General features: G+C 39.4%; 3 protein-coding genes across 7 annotated transcripts in view; all 3 read left to right on the plus strand.

The window, feature by feature from the left end:
* Nucleotides 1-675: 675 nt before the first annotated feature.
* On the plus strand, nt 676-4,742 carry LOC145897812 (uncharacterized). 3 transcript variants are annotated; one of them, XM_082986260.1, is made up of 7 exons: nt 676-883; nt 954-1,081; nt 1,322-1,403; nt 1,464-1,591; nt 1,930-2,126; nt 2,419-2,632; nt 2,783-3,528. In XM_082986260.1, exons 1-7 carry the CDS (start codon nt 681-683, stop codon nt 2,884-2,886), a joined length of 1,056 nt encoding a protein of 351 aa, XP_082842386.1. In that variant the 5' UTR covers nt 676-680; the 3' UTR covers nt 2,887-3,528. The 3 variants fall into 3 exon arrangements, with proteins under 3 accessions (XP_082842386.1, XP_082842385.1, XP_082842387.1); XM_082986259.1 differs by having other exon boundaries at nt 1,322-1,591; XM_082986261.1 differs by lacking the exons at nt 1,930-2,126; nt 2,419-2,632; nt 2,783-3,528 and adding exons at nt 4,200-4,396; nt 4,571-4,742 and having other exon boundaries at nt 1,322-1,591.
* A 1,742-nt stretch (nt 4,743-6,484) lies between these two features.
* LOC145899051 (uncharacterized) lies at nt 6,485-9,001 on the plus strand. Of its 2 annotated transcripts, XM_082987765.1 has the most exons (6): nt 6,485-6,691; nt 6,762-6,889; nt 7,130-7,399; nt 7,738-7,934; nt 8,230-8,472; nt 8,540-9,001. In XM_082987765.1, exons 1-5 carry the CDS (start codon nt 6,489-6,491, stop codon nt 8,434-8,436), a joined length of 1,005 nt encoding a protein of 334 aa, XP_082843891.1. In that variant the 5' UTR covers nt 6,485-6,488; the 3' UTR covers nt 8,437-8,472; nt 8,540-9,001. The 2 variants fall into 2 exon arrangements, with proteins under 2 accessions (XP_082843891.1, XP_082843890.1); XM_082987764.1 differs by having other exon boundaries at nt 8,230-9,001.
* Nucleotides 9,002-11,418: 2,417 nt separating this feature from the next.
* LOC145897571 (low-density lipoprotein receptor-related protein 4-like) overlaps nt 11,419-15,882 on the plus strand; it is a 39,872-nt gene continuing 35,408 nt past the window's right edge. For both annotated transcript variants that reach the window (XM_082985917.1, XM_082985918.1), the window contains exon 1: nt 11,419-11,659. In XM_082985917.1, coding sequence (XP_082842043.1) covers nt 11,605-11,659 — 55 coding nt within the window. In that variant the 5' untranslated portion in view covers nt 11,419-11,604. The remainder of the gene's footprint in view (nt 11,660-15,882) is intronic.

Genomic DNA, 15,882 nt, shown 5'->3' on the forward strand with positions numbered 1-15,882 from the left:
TTGATATTAGCTTGGTTACATAGTTACAGGGTGGCGCGTGTATTTTTTGACCATCTGATGACCCTCTGATGTTCTGTGACCAATGTCAGTGGTGATTAGTTTATGTAGGTTTTTGATATGTTCGGCATGTTAACTTGGATATTTGTAATAGTATTGTGGAGAGTTAGGGTAGCGTGCGATTTCTTTTTACCGGTAAATGTCATTAAGTGCAAACAGTTCAACTTCGCAACCTGCGTCAGTGTAAGGGCCAAGTGCAGGTTTGTATGAAACAGCACAAGTCAGCACAAGCTTAAAACAACGCATTTTTTAGTTTTGAATTAATTGTGAGACACGGTTTAGTGACCAACATGGTCCAACACGAAAGTGACGGGTTTTCGAATATTTCATTACTTCCAACAAACAACAGGTTTAACGAAGGCTTTAGTTATCTACAAAGTTGGGGTTACGGGTCTCTATTGAACTTTTTGACGTACTTCTAAATGTCTAACCTTAGTTTAAAATGTTCTTGCATGGTTGGTTGCTCTTTCCGTTTGACAACAGGTTCAACGAAGGTTTTGATGATATATCTATAAAGTTGGGGTTCAGCTTCTCTATTGGGTTTAAGAACCAGAGCTTTTTTAGGTGATAACAATCTAGAAACGGCTTGTTTTGCTTCAGTTTTTCGTTCGCAGATTTTCAATATGTCAAAATCTTTAGTGCTGGTTTTGATGCTGTGGGGAGTTGCTGAAGGGTGTGATTCTGTTATACCTATAACTGCCGGGGAATGCACAACTAAAAGTTTCCACTCAACTTCCATAATTGTGGAAACGAATCAAGAATCGTTAAAGTGGAAATATAACGAAGAAAAAACATTAGAGCCACTATCTGGAATTGAACTAACTTGGTAAGTATGAACGTGCCGTGTGTAATATTTGACACACTAACGTTATATTCCCTATTGATGCATCCGGTAGTGAATTTTCGACTGAGAAAGTTAAGATAGATCTTGTTATTTGTGGAAAAGCAAACTGGAAAACTGGAAACATTCTTGTTAATTATATAGAAGATGGAAACGACAACTCAAGTGAAATATGTTTTCGAGGTAACGCGCGGTGTACATAATAAAGCAGGTTTACGTTTTCAGTACTATATTTAAGAACTATTTGTCTTTTGCTACAATCATGCCAACAAAATATTTTTTGTTTAAACTACTTATACATTGTGTGTCATCTTTGTTTGCCATATAGACTTCTTGAACTTGGGGTAACTTTTTTAATGAATTGATATTTTTAATGAACAGACCAGCAAAGTTTCAAAACATCCTGTTCTTAAATAATTACAGGAGAAAATGCGACGGAAATTATACCCCGACCTGTAGGCACTGTTTCTGCGGGGGATGGACTGGAATTGTTGTGTCGAGTTCCGTACGTAGGAAAACTGCTTGACAACACAAAATTCCAATGGGAAATTCCATCGAAATTTAGAAACCTTGATACATCTCGGGATACCCTGGTTTTCAATGATCTTACCAGAGACGATTGGGGAAAATATATTTGCACAACTTGTAACGAATTGGGCCAAGAACGTTCCTCTTACTTAGCGAATATTTTGTGTAAGTATTGCTATGCTGTTTTGAGTTTTAAACCCTTCATGTTTGTTTTCGGCGTCGCGACAACGGCTTCGCTCCTGGCTCGCGGAAAATACGTTGTCCATGTGTCACGGTCACGTGTCTAGTTGGAAAGGCTCAATATTCGTAAACCCTCTGATATTGTGTAAGCGATATTTATTGGCACCGTGTCACTATGACATGCTGATAGTGAAAGAACCAGATGTTAAAATATTTGAATCCCACCACCGCCCAATAAAATATCCTTTGTTTGGAGTTCTGTTTCCACTTGCTGCTTTCTTTAGACATCCTGAAAAACTTGTAACTGCATAAGCTGTTTTTAGTTTTCCCTGAGTTTGTGAATGGGAGCAAGGAATGTTTATGGCATGAAGTGCGGAATGGAACTTGTTCGATCACGTTCGCCGCAAATCCACCCGCCAAGCATTTCGTTGTCAGTAAAGATGGGCATGCATTGAATTGTGCGGATTGCAAAATCTCAAGTGTGGGTCGCAATTTACAAAAGTTTGATTTTGGCAGAAATGTAAGATTTTGTTTGCTTTGTATTTGGTATGTTAAGGAATAACGCTAAATCGAACCTTTTTTTGACATTTATTTCAAATCGCGAAGACCTAAGCATGCAGTGCTGTTCCAGTAGAATTCAATTCCTGGTGTATCGCAGTATTTATGACGAATATAAATTTGGTTAATTTGTTAACCTATCTAGGAAATCTCTCCCAGTATACAAAAACACAGTGGTTTACTTATTTCCTGTAAAATTAATCGTTGCGGATTTTGTTTTTGACAGTGAATGTACAACATACCTCATATTTTAGTTCACAGAAGCAGATGGAGTTTTTGAAGTTTCCATATTTTCGTCTTCCGATCATAAACTACACCGCGAAGTGAAAATATGCAGCGATAATACAGCGGCCATAATTGTGGTTGTGGTATCTCTGGCTGTACTTGTGTTAATTGCTGTTTCGTGTGTAATGTACAAGACTCGGAAGATGTGTTTTGGGCGACAGCATGACAGCTACCAGCAAACTGGTACGATGATATCCGAAATTATTGATAGCTGTGTTTATTCTGGTTTAAATCTTTTTTTAACTTTCAGTTTCTGGAAAAGCGTTTGGATAGAAAATGCCGTGTTACTGCCTTAAGTTACAACAAAATACTGTTTTTACCTTTATATTACAGCAACAACTGAAATGCACGACATCAAAACCGGACCAGCAACACTTCTTTCACGTGACACAAGTGAAACTTCAATGTCAACTTCAAATATTACTATGACAACTTAGTGAGGATATAAATACTGCTGTCAATCTTTCGCGTGTTTACGCTTCTATTTTTAGAAAACATGTTTCGCTTTATTAAGCATCATCAGTTCTTTTTTTAAAATAGATCAACAGCAGTATTTATATTCTCGCTTGTATTCTGGTTAAAAACCTTTTAACTTCCAGTTTCACTTCCCCAAGTTTTTTTTTCTAAAAAACACTGCTTTAACCTTTGTATTATTTCCTGTGATAGCTGTTATTTTTCATTTCGTGTTCGTATGTCGTCCAGAGATCTCATTTAAATCTCATGCTTTGAGCGACGTAACTATGATCGCATAGAGTCTGTGCTGCAGGCTTTGGAATGAATAGTTATGTTGATGACAACTACAAGCAGATGGTCATCTGGATAACTCGTGCGATGCTCAGTGCTACCTATTTTAATCGCCTAATTTCACATATCATGCTTTTTCAATCAGCAAATTAACTTTTACTTTGATACATGGTTAAACGTTTGGATTAAATGCATTACTTGCATTGTTCTTGCCCGGCATATTTGTTGTAATCGTACACATGTCACTTTTTTGACAAACATCGATCGAAAGTCGAAAGTTTTACTGGCTTGGAACTATATTTTTTGCATTCAATCATTAAAAAAATGTTTTTGTTTGTCCCTTTTGTGTTGTTTGATGGAAGTTTCGTTTTTTGTCGGTAGTAAACATGTAACTCCTATGGAAGATGCATAATTAAATTTGAATCATGGTCATGCAAAACAAACGACAGTCCTCATGCCTTGAATATAGTTTTATTCAGAAAACTGCGGCGTCCTTATGACGTCACAACCACAAAGCGCGTTGACCCGGAGACCAGCGGGCGCGCGCCCCACTTTTGTGCTCCGGCGTGTCAGGAGAAAGTGGCTGATCCAGCTAGGCTGCAATGCCTGGACTGCCAAGCCTGCAATCCTGCAAATCTTATGATATTCCTATACTGTTATGAATAAGAAAGCCAAAGCTAAGATGTTGGACATAAGCAGACATTTCAAAAGCGATCGTGTTTATTATCATCAATGCTTTTGCTGAATGACTGGGACAGACGGCACCGAATCTACCACCAACAGGCAGATAGACGTAAAAGATTAGCATAATATGTCCAGCATCTTAGCTTTGGTTTTCTTATTCAAAGTATTTGGTACCAAATTATTTTTTCTTATAGCTGTAAGACAAGGATGGTATTTGTTTTTTTTAATAAATACACAAAATTTCGTTTTCGGTCTTATAACATCGAGTACATAAACAAAATGCAGAATTCTGTATCATTTTTTATAAGTGTATCCACTTTAGTTCCCCCTGAGTTTGTAAGCGGATGCACGGAATGTACTTGGAATGCTGTGAGAAGTGAATCTTGTGCAGTCACCTTTGCTGCAAATCCACCGGCCAACCAATTAGTCGTCTATAAAGATGAACAGTTTTTAGCTTGCCAGGATTGCGAAATCTCAAAATCGGACAACAAACTTCAAAAATTTGTCTTTAATATGGAGGTATATGATAGTGTTAATATCTTTATAGATGAGATAATTTTTTTGCTCCTTACGACCAATAGCAAATATAATTAAAATAATTATAAAAAAGCATATGCGCATTTCGAAAGAAAAATTATGTTTTAAGATAAAATGGCTACTTAAAATTTGCCTACATGACAATTTTGCTTTTAGTCAACAAAGGGAGATGAGGTCTACGACGTGTACATAATTGAGCAAGGATTCCGTGAACTTCATCTTCGCTTTAAAATCACCAACAGTTCAACAAACTCCAAACCTTCTCTTATCACATATTTACTTACTTTAGCGACGCTCATTTCATATTTGTACAAGAATTAACATCATTTTTCACACCTATATCCGGACTCAACGACAATCATTAAAGATCAGTAAACTGTTGGAGTTGCTAGTCCTCCCTTAAACAGTGGCACTGTTTTGTGTTGTTATGATAAGTGTGTTTCAAGACGGATACATTAATCGCGACTTTACAAAGGCCAACAACGAAAACGATCAAACAATGGTTGCCTCGTTTTTTTCTAGTTGACAGCTGAATTTCAGTGGTAATATTTAGCTAAAAAATACGTCATTAGGCATATTTTACAACCAGGCATCATAACGTTATTTTATCAATAAGCAATTTCTTAAGCAAGTCACCAGCTGTTTTGCAAATGACTATCAGGCTATCTAAACGCTACGTTTATCTCATTAACAGATAGTACAACCGTATCTAAATAGTTTTACTCAGTGATGCAGTGGAACAGGTCCGCAAGGACCCGGTTACTCTTTCGCCCGTGATCAAATTATTTTGTGCTGAACACAAAAGGCGGCGTGAGATACGCGGCGTTTAAGAAAGTTGATGGCATCAAGTTTATCACCAAAGCAGTGGAACAGGTCCGCAAGCGCCAGGACAAACTCTTTTGCCCGTCACCTAGTGATTTTGTTTTGAACACAAAAGGCGGCGTAACAAACTCGGCCGTTGTTGCCGAGCTTGGAAGTTGAGGCCGTCGAGTCTATTACGCAGCAAGGTGAAATTGGTGAATAACAACGAGCCCAGGTGCAACCAAAGAAAATTGCTTTTGTCATTGTGTTGACAAGAAAATATGCACCCCGCGTGATCAAGCCGGAAAGTTAATAGCGTCGAGTTTGTTGCGCAATAACTTGATATTAGCTAAACACGTATTTTATTGTTGGTGAGTCATGAAGGTCCACAAGATAAATGCACTATGCTTAGGTGCCAAGGATACGTCCTAAGTGTTGATACAGACTAGGTTAATGCTGGTAAGCTTAATTTAGGCTAGGTTGGTGCCGGTCGAATCAACAAATCTTCTAAACAACAAACAATAGAGTTTGTTTATCCCGGCGAATATTGTGTTGAGGTTTTTTCGAGGCCGGCCCCGAAATGTATCGAAGTTCAAAAGTCTGACACAGGTAACATAGTTACAGGGTGGCGCGTGTATTTTAACCATCTGATGACTCTCTGATGTTATGTGACCAATGTTAGTGGTGATTAGTTTATGTAGGTTTCTGATATGTTCGGCATGTTAACTTGGATATTTGTAATAGTATAGTGGAGAGTTAGGGTAGCGTGCGATTTCTTTTTACCGGTAAATGTCATTAAGTGCAAACAGTTCAACTTCGCAACCTGCGTCAGTGTAAGAGCCAAGTGCAGGTTTGTATGAAACAGCACAAGTCAGCACAAGCTTAAAACAACGCATTTTTTAGTTTTGAATTAATTGTGAGACACGGTTTAGTGACCAACATGGTCCAACACGAAAGTGACGGGTTTTCGAATATTTCATTACTTCCAACAAACAACAGGTTTAACGAAGGCTTTAGTTATCTACAAAGTTAGGGTTACGGGTCTCTATTGAACTTTTTGACGTACTTCTAAATGTCTAACCTTAGTTTAAAATGTTCTTGCATGGTTGGTTGCTCTTTCCGTTTGACAACAGGTTGAACGAAGGTTTTGATGATATATCTATAAAGTTGGGGTTCAGCTTCTCTATTGGGTTTAAGAACCAGAGCTTTTTTAGGTGATAACAATCTAGAAACGGCTTGTTTTGCTTCAGTTTTTCGTTCGCAGATTTTCAATATGTCAAAATCTTTAGTGCTGGTTTTGATGCTGTGGGCAGTTGCTGAAGGGTGTGATTCTGTTATACCTGTAACTGCCGGGGAATGCACAACTAGAAGTTTCCACTCAACTTCCATAATTGTGGAAGCGTATAAAGAATCGCATAAGTGGAATTATAACGAAGTAAAACAATTGGAGCCACTATCTGGAATTGAACTGACATGGTAATTATAAACGTGTCGTGTGTAATATTTGTCACGCTAACGTTATATTCCTTATTGATGCATCCGGCAGTGAATTTTCGACTGAGAAAGTTAAGATAGATCTTGTTATTTGTGGAAAAGCAAACTGGAAAACTGGAAACATTCTTGTTAATTATGTGGAAGGAGGAAACGACAACTCAAGTGAAATATGTTTTCGAGGTAACGCGCGGTGTACATAATAAAGCAGGTTTACGTTTTCAGTACTATATTTAAGAACTATTTGTCTTTTGCTACAATCATGCCAACAAAATATTTTTTGTTTAAACTACTTATACATTGTGTGTCATCTTTGTTTGCCATATAGACTTCTTGAACTTGGGGTAACTTTTTTAATGAATTGATATTTTTAATGAACAGACCAGCAAAGTTTCAAAACATCCTGTTCTTAAATAATTACAGGAGAAAATGCGACGGAAATTATACCCCGACCTGTAGGCACTGTTTCTGCGGGGGATGGACTGGAATTGTTGTGTCGAGTTCCGTACGTAGGAAAACTGCTTGACAACACAAAATTCCAATGGGAAATTCCATCGAAATTTAGAAACCTTGATACATCTCGGGATATACTGGTTTTAAATGATCTTACGAGAGACGACTGGGGAATATATATTTGCACAACTTGTAACGAGTTGGGCCAAGAACGTTCCTCTTACTTAGCGAATATTTTGTGTGAGTATTGCTATGCTGTTTTGAGTTTTAAACCCTTCATGTTTGTTTTCGGCGTCGCGACAACGGCTTCACTCCTGGCTCGCGGAAAATGCGTTGTCCATGTGTCACGGTCACGTGTCTAGTTGGAAAGGCTCAATATTCGTAAACCCTCTGATATTATGTAAGCGATATTTATTGGCACCGTGTCACTATGGCATGCTGGTAGTGAAAGAACCAGATGTTAAAATATTTGAATCCCACCACCGCCCAATAAAATATCGTTTGTTTGGAGTTCTGTTTCCACTTGCTGCTTTCTTTAGACATACTGAAAGACTTGTAACTGCATAAACTGTTTTTAGTTTTCCCTGAGTTTGTGAATGGGAGCAAGGAATGTTCATGGCATGAAGTGCGGAATGGAACTTGTTCGATCACGTTCGCCGCAAATCCACCCGCCAAGCATTTCGTCGTCAGTAAAGATGGACATGTGTTGAATTGTGCGGATTGCAAAATCTCAAGTGTGGGTCGCAATTTACAAAAGTTTGATTTTGGCAGAAATGTAAGATTTTGTTTGCTTTGTATTTGGTATGTTAAGGAATAACGCTAAATCTATCATTTTTCTCCTATCCTTTTTTCTCTTTAAATCGTGAAGACCTTAAGCATGCAGTGCTGTTTCGTTAGAATTCAACTGTGTCCCATTATTTATGACGAATATAAATTTGGTTAATTTGTTAACCTATCTAGGAAATCTCATCCAAGTATACGAAAACATAGTGGCTTAGTTATTTCCTGTAAAATCAATCGTTGCGGTTTTTGTTTTCGACAGTGAATGTACACCATACCTCATATTTTAGTTCACAGAAGCAGATGGAGTTTTTGAAGTTTCCATGTTTTCGTCCTCTGATCATAAACTACACCGCCGAGTGAAAATATACAGCGATACTACAGCGGCCATAATTGTGGTTGTGTTATACCTGGCTGTACTTGCGTATGCAATGTACAAGGCTGGGTTGCTTCAACGCTGCTATTCATCGGTGCGGAGGATGCGTGTTGGGCCATAACGTGCTGCACGCCAGATCGAACCAATATAATCCAAAGTAATTGACAGCTGTTTATGTCCCTTGCTTGCTTATATTCTAGTTAAAATCCTTTTTTAACTTCCAGTTTCTGGAAAAGATAGAAAATTGGATACAAAATTCCGTGTGACTTTCCTAAGTTATTTTTTTTCTAAAAGGACACTGCTTTTACCAGATCTTATCTAAACCGCATGTCTTGAGCGACGTAGCTACGATCGCATTGAGTCTGTGGTACAGATTTGCATTAATAGTTATGTTGATGACAACTACAAGCAGATGGTCATCTGGATAACTCGTGCGATGCTCATTGCTGCCTATTTTAATCGCCTAATTTCACATATCATGCTTTTTCAATCAGCAAATTAACTTTTACTTTGGTACATGGTTAAACTTTTGGATTAAATGCATTACTTGCGTTGTTCTTGCCCGGCATAATTGTTGTAATAGTACATATGTCACTTTTTTGACAAACATCGATCGAAAGTCGAAAGTTCTACTGGCTTGGAACTATATTTTTTGCATTTAATCATTAAAAAAATGGTTTTGTTTGTTCCTTTTGTGTTGTTTGATGGAAGTTTCGTTTTTTGTCGGTAGTAAACATGTAACTCCTATGGAAGATGCATAATTAAATTTGAAGCATGGTCATGCAAAACAAACGACAGTCCTTATGCCTTGAATGTAGTTTTATTCAGAAAACTGCGGCGTCCTTATGACGTCGCAACCACAAAGCGCGTTGACCTGGAGACCAGCGGGCGCGCGCCCCACTTTTGTGAATAAACAAAGAGTGGACGGGTAGGGAAATCTTAATTGAATAAACTGTGCAGAGAGAGAGAGAGAGAGAGAGAGAGAGAGGGGGGGGGGGGAGAGAGAGCGGTATACGTCGTTAATACTTCCCTTAAGATTGGACGATGTTGTCGTGCATTGTTCTTCTCGAAGCTGGATATTGATGAAAAAGATATGAAAGCAGCGGGATTTTTTGTTCACGCATTAACAAACTGTTGGAAGTGACATGGATATCCAGTGGTTTAATATTTAAGAAAGAGGAGTTTTATTTAATTAACAAGCAATGTAGTTGCACGTGTGGTTATGATATTGTAACAGAAAAAGTATCCACATTGGCTGAAAAACGTTACAGTATGTGGCGTTAAGTTGGTTTTTGTGCGTACCGCTCGTGGGCGCCAGAGCACGTTTTAAGGCAACTCTTTTGACACGCAATGAGTTGAGAAACAAAAGTTTCGTTTACGTTCGTGAATTGTATTACTTTATTCATGTTCAGCTGTCATAATAACACGTATAGTACTGATTAGATGTTAACTTAACTGTAACTGGTGCAAAACTCTGTTGCTACCTTGTTTAATTAGCTGAAAATGGACGTTTAATGGTTAGTGATTTTTTTCATGTAAGGTAAGTAAAAACATCGGAATTTACGAATCGGATAAATCAAGAACACCTTGTGTTAACCGGTGCGTGGGGTCGTTGACCTTGTGGTTTCACGGTTATGGTTTCAGTTAATTCCTAAAAATGTTGTCATTGAACAGTAACCACACGGGTGTAACAACAATAAAACTACACGGAAAAATCGTCTAATCTCGGATTTCATCACGTACGACTTGCCTTAAACTTTCAAGAAACAAGAAAACAACAACATTGGAACGAGGAAGAAAAACAAAGGAACGGCTACCGGTGGCGCCTACAACAAAGCCATTGGCCGACATGAGTCGCCTTGCAATCTTGTAACTCGAATTTGAGGGGCGCCACACACACACGCTCTGCTCTCTAGCAGCAAACAATGTTTGTTGACACAAGAAGTTGCTTTGGCGCCGCAAGTAAAAATTGAGTCAAATCTTTGATGTTTGGCCTCGGAGTTACCGATCAAGTTTTTTCAGCAACTTTTACGTGGCATTTATTGCTGGTGTTTGGTCTAAGCAAGTGTTGCAATTGTCGAATTTCGCGGTGTGAACGCATATACCTTCCACGCCTATAAGATAATCTTCACCATTCTCCGCGCTTCGGGCAACTGCAATTCAAAGCGTCGCGCAATTTCACGGCGCATTTTGTCACGAAAGCGCACCCTATCTCTTGAGGATTGCGTCCGAGAGCAAACGAAGAACGCCGGCGACCCGTTTTACTTTGCCGATCAGTTGCTTTCCAAGGCCTGAGCTGTCAGCACGCACGACATTGTGAACGTGAGTTTTAGAGACTTTGTGCCGAGAAGGGGTCGGAAAACAAGGCCATTCAACTGTGCTGGACCCTAGGTGTTTGTGTGTTCAGCGGCAGCTTTGCGCCAAGCATAGATTGTTGGGCGAAAGAATTGTTTTCAGTTGGGGCTTCTTACTTTTGGCGCAGATTTAAGTGTTCAACTTCTAGGTATGATTTTGCATTGGATTTTAGAGGTGATTGTTGTGGCAGCTTTTTGTGTGTGCCCTTTATTACACAACAGTTGCACCTTTAGTTGAAGAACAATGCAATTATCTTGCACAATGACTAAGTTCAATATTATTTTGTTTTTTGGGGGCTCACGAAAAGCTTTGTTGGTTGGAGTTTTACGCGGGCAATTCAGTTTATAAATTGCGACCTAAAAAATACCTCCTGAAATATATTACATGTTAACTATTTTAAATTGAAAAACGTATTATTTTAACAACAAAATATACCTTTCCCTTAGTTAAAATGTTGCGCCAAAAATTACCACAATCTTGCAATTGTTGGCAACGCAGAATCTCATGTGCGTAATAGTTCTGTCAATCTAGAAGCAACAGTCGAGGGAATTACTATTTGCGTAAACCGACTCACACGGGATTTTCTTGACATTTTGCCGACTTTGGGCGCCACATTTGCCGCGGGATGCGTGCGGTTTTTTCTTTGGCCTTTAAGCTGATTATTGTTTGTTATTCTGTCTCACCACAGTTTCCGATATCGCGAAACTGTTGTCTTTTATCTACCTTTGTTGCCTTTTTTTACAGTGATAGAAACGCTACACAACCGATATAGCTAACTAAACTACATGGATACTAGCATTTAAACGAACATTTTGGGATGTTACTTTCTTGAGCAAAGAAAAAGGATAAAAGCATTTCGAAGAGGTTTTGTTGAGTCCTTGTTTTTAACCGTAAGCACCAGGCGTCGTAATTTTCGACCGAAAAACACCCAAACATGAAGACTGCTGCATGGCGATGGAATTCCGTTTTACTTTTCTTGATTTTGTTCGGTAAGTGTAATGCATTTTTTTGTACCTGTAATAACTATTTTCTTGTAGGATTAAGGAAAACAAATAACTTTCAATCTTAAAACATCTTTAAAATAGTATTTTTAAATGGACGTTAAAATATTGTTTTGAGATACAACTGTGCGCTTGCTATTAATGGATTCGAAAACCACTGGATGTGTGAAAATTAGCACGTAGTCATTGCGCAATTAAGTGTTCAAGTATTCCACATTCCAGTTGCCAGGAAACTCAAATCTAAATTCGAATACCACGATTCGAAATTCCACATAACCCGAAACTTGTCGGTAAGCAACAAAAGTTTCTGTTTGCCAACTCGAAAGTTAATTTTCCACTTTGGGTAAACAGATTCTCAATCGGTTTTGCGATCGGTCCGCGTTCAGTAAACCGCCGGCTATAAGTTTTTCCTATACCTGAAAGGGAACAATTTCAACAAGATCCAGCACGTGGAAAACGTATCGCCATGCTGAATTGATTGGACTTGTATCTGATTATTTCAGTTCCATTAACGTTTAAACGACGTGAATTTTGTGGCAAGTTTTCAACATTGGTCCAAACCGGGGACAAATTTACGCAGACTTCTTCGTTACAATAAGATTCTATTTGAATAAGCGACATACCGATGATGTAAACACATGCGAAATATATATATCTTGAACGACGTAAAACAAACGAATGGGGATTACTTGCAGGAGTTGTTATCTGTTACTGAGTCTTTGTTGGCCATAAAGAAAACAGGGGAATTCAAAGTATACAAACTTTCACTTTTCACACAAGTGATTCGATTTTGTCAAAGACCAAGATTGTTGTTGCAAGCCTGTAACCATACGGAATGTTTTTCTCGGGTTCGATCTCCCGCTGCTTGCTTCTAAGAAGTCCGACAACCGCGATTTCGAGCGTTTTAGAATAGAAAGGCTTCGGTCGCATTCCGGTTCCGCTTCGTTGACCTCCCGCTACGTAGGGAGCTTTTAAGGCGCCCGCCCCCCTCAGCTCCATCACTTCAGCAATCCTCGTGTTTTTCTGCCCAAATCGTGCTTCACGGTTGAGTGCGCAAGCGTTCAGTGAACCGAGACTCTTCGGGTCGACTTTTTGGGGGTCCGGTCGATTTTCGCTAACTTGAATATTCGTTAAAAATGAGAGGATCGAAATTGCTTTCGAGTTTTGTGTAGAAAATCGTAATGCGATTAGGTACTAAATCGAAACAGTGAAAGATTATTAAACGTATTGACAGGATTGAATAAGTACGAGATAATACGAAAGGAAAAGAAAAAAATTAATTGTCCTGGGCCACAAGTTTGTAATACTTACTGCTTGCTTGTCACAAAAACAGTAAGCCTTCCTGCTGTTTCAAATTGTGCTGCGAACACAACAGATTACTTAGTGCGAGGTTTACAAGAGGCACTTTTCAACATTTTCGTTGCCACAATTGTTTCCATCGAGTTTTCTGGCTGAAAAATCTCGTCCGCTCGAGTGCGGCTGGGATCTGGTCATGACTCATGATAAGAGTTACTGAATTACAGGTGATTATCTCAAACCCGATAGCCCCATCCCCCCCTTTCCTCCATTGCAACCTTTCTCTCTCTCTCTCCCATCACGCTTCCTCCCATGTAGACCCGGATAATTGCTTCGCGACCGCAACACGCATCCGCATTCGCCGACAAATTAAATTCGGTTCTTGGGCCTGAAATTTCTAATTTTCGAAACACGACATGGCTTCATGGTAGTTTTTCTGTCGAAGTAAGTTTGGTCGCAGCTTCTTGGTACAGTATTGATGCTCAAGCGCACTTTTGCCCAACAAGAAAATTACATTGACTAACAAAAACCAGCGAAAACAAGAAGCAGAACGTTTTGTTTGTCTCACGTTTGTGACGTGACAGCGGCGATTGTTGTGTAGCGGAACGGTCGCGTGGCACGTGCGTGTCAGTTCCACAATTTTATTGATTCAACATCCCACCCTCCGCTTACTTTGTGACGTCACATAGTTCTTGTTCCGCCGCTCTTTGACCTCCTTGTCACTATGACGTAACAGTCGTTTGTGTGACAAGTTTTGCCGAAACTGTTGTTTTGATACCGAAATCACGTGAGAGGAATTTCCGTACAATTGCTTAAAGTAAAAATTACGCAATCTTGTGTTTTTGTGGGTCATGTTAGCATTGGGGCTTCCATCTTATCGTTCGTGACCTCTTTCTACAAAATAAAATGGTTTTCAGTCATCTACTTTTTGGATATTTATTGAACGGAAATTTTTTTTAACGAATGGTTGAAATACGCGTGACGTAGTTTGTGAAATACTAGGGTTAAACGATGCGTTTTGTGTGCAATTAACGACCTCTTTGCGACACCAAAAATTCGTCGTGCGACTTCTAGTTTCTGCCCTGTGTCAGCAAATAAAATGTTCCACGCTAGCAAAAATTAAAAAGCGTTTGATCTTGTTAGAACGCGACATAGCGCAGTGATTGTTGTCTTTTTATGTTTTTGGCGTCCTCAGAAGTCGCAGTTATAATACTCGGGCGTTTCCCGTCGTAAAAACCATTCCCCAATGCAAACAACGCTCGTAAAATGCGGCGAGTTACTCCTGTGGTTTGACATGGAGATTACAAGTGAAAAATACTAACCGAGACACTGTTTTCGCTAAACTTGATCTACACATGTCTGTGTAATATAAAGATGTGTGCGAATGTTAACGGTTAGGTGTAAACACTTGATGATCTAGTGTAGCGAAAACTCTGTGTCCCGGTGTATTACTATTTTCCATTACAAGCATGCTTAAACCCGCGAGACTTGCTTGTCGAAAACCGCACTTTGCACCAAACAAGCAATTAAGTCCAACGCATATTTTCAACGTTGAGCTTGTAGATATTTCGTGCCCACCGCCAATTACTGTCGTCAGGCGGTAATTTCATCGTCCAAATGCGAGCTTTGCTGTGCTGTTGTCTCGCCGCTATCCTGCCTTTCGCGCATGGGATATATGGCCCACTTACGGCTAATGAGCGGGAGGTTAATCTCACCCGAGAGATTCTTGCACGGCGTTGGGTGGAAGGTAGCGTTTACGGTTACTTGTTTTTGTTGTTGGCGGATACTGAATCATTGCATTACAAAATGCCATGTTGTCAACACTCGAATTTAACCACCGTGCTAACAAAGGCCCTTGGAAATAATTGTAGAGGCTTTAAGATAACGACGGAAATACGATTTGCAAAATTAAATTGTCACAGCACTTGTTTTTCTGATGTTTTTTTTTAGTTTGTTTCCCGTCGACAAAGCAAAACAAAAATTGATACAGGTGCACAAAGTCTTAAAAGCAACAGGTTCGGATCATAAAGACCATAAATTATTTTCAAACATCGGCCGTTTAAAACTGCAACACCAGATAAGATATTCTCACTGATTTCTGCTTTTCTCCTTCAGCAGCCTGGATATGTAGCAGCTAAATCCCAGAGCAACTGGCGCCTGCGAGTGTCGTGGTTTTTCGTGCACAGAGTATGTAACCGACGTGGGATTGTCTCGTAACAATAAACAGATCGTACGCGACACGAATTTGGCCCTAATTGCCGTTTGCGCCTAATATGACTTCGCAGGTTACGTTAATTGAGGGTTTTCAGTGATCCTCAGTTTTTGCCGTGTTAATATTTCGTGGCAATACATTTAAGTCAAGTTGTCAATTAACTGAGCAAATCCAGTGGCATGTGACTCATTGACATGTAGGGCTCTAGAATTCTTGCGTTACTCTCTATCCCACAAATGTGGGCTAATAAGTAAGAAAAGACGGGCGTGCGCTACTTAATTGTTTGTTGCGTCATAGGTCGTGAATGTGATGTCACAATAGCGGTGCGTAAATAAGTTAACAGATTGTTTTCGACCGTTCGTTTGTTTTGTAATCTTATATTTCTTAGAATCAATTGTGGTTTAATCGAGCTCGATTGAAAAGATCGTGGGTTCTACAACGCGTAAGAGGTTGACGTACTTTGTGGCACTTACCGCCTGGAGAGCAACAATTGGACTTTACCTTATGCCCAGTAGCCACAGTAGCACTTTTGTGATGAAAGCTCTTCCACGTAAGAGGATTTTCTTGCAAAACATGAACCCCTCTATTTGCGTCGACTCGACGATGCGTAAAAATCACCGAAGCGCAAAATTCGATTGACGTAAGGTTGTAAATATTATTGAAGTCGCCCAAGCGTCTGTTTGTGAAGTATTTACTGATGGAT

This window comes from Ascidia mentula, chromosome 4, assembly GCF_947561715.1.
Source record: "Ascidia mentula chromosome 4, kaAscMent1.1, whole genome shotgun sequence".
Taxonomy (NCBI): Eukaryota; Metazoa; Chordata; class Ascidiacea; order Phlebobranchia; family Ascidiidae; genus Ascidia; species Ascidia mentula.

Coding starts and splice junctions, on each gene's coding strand:
- LOC145897812 (XM_082986259.1), top strand. CDS start 681: ATGTCAAAATCTTTAGTGCTGGTTTTGATGCTGTGGGGAGTTGCTGAA. Junction 1,082..1,321: donor AAGTGAAATATGTTTTCGAG/GTAACGCGCGGT, acceptor AAATAATTACAG/GAGAAAATGCGACGGAAATT. Junction 2,127..2,418: donor AGTTTGATTTTGGCAGAAAT/GTAAGATTTTGT, acceptor CTCATATTTTAG/TTCACAGAAGCAGATGGAGT.
- LOC145899051 (XM_082987764.1), top strand. CDS start 6,489: ATGTCAAAATCTTTAGTGCTGGTTTTGATGCTGTGGGCAGTTGCTGAA. Junction 6,692..6,761: donor TCTGGAATTGAACTGACATG/GTAATTATAAAC, acceptor TGCATCCGGCAG/TGAATTTTCGACTGAGAAAG. Junction 7,935..8,229: donor AGTTTGATTTTGGCAGAAAT/GTAAGATTTTGT, acceptor CTCATATTTTAG/TTCACAGAAGCAGATGGAGT.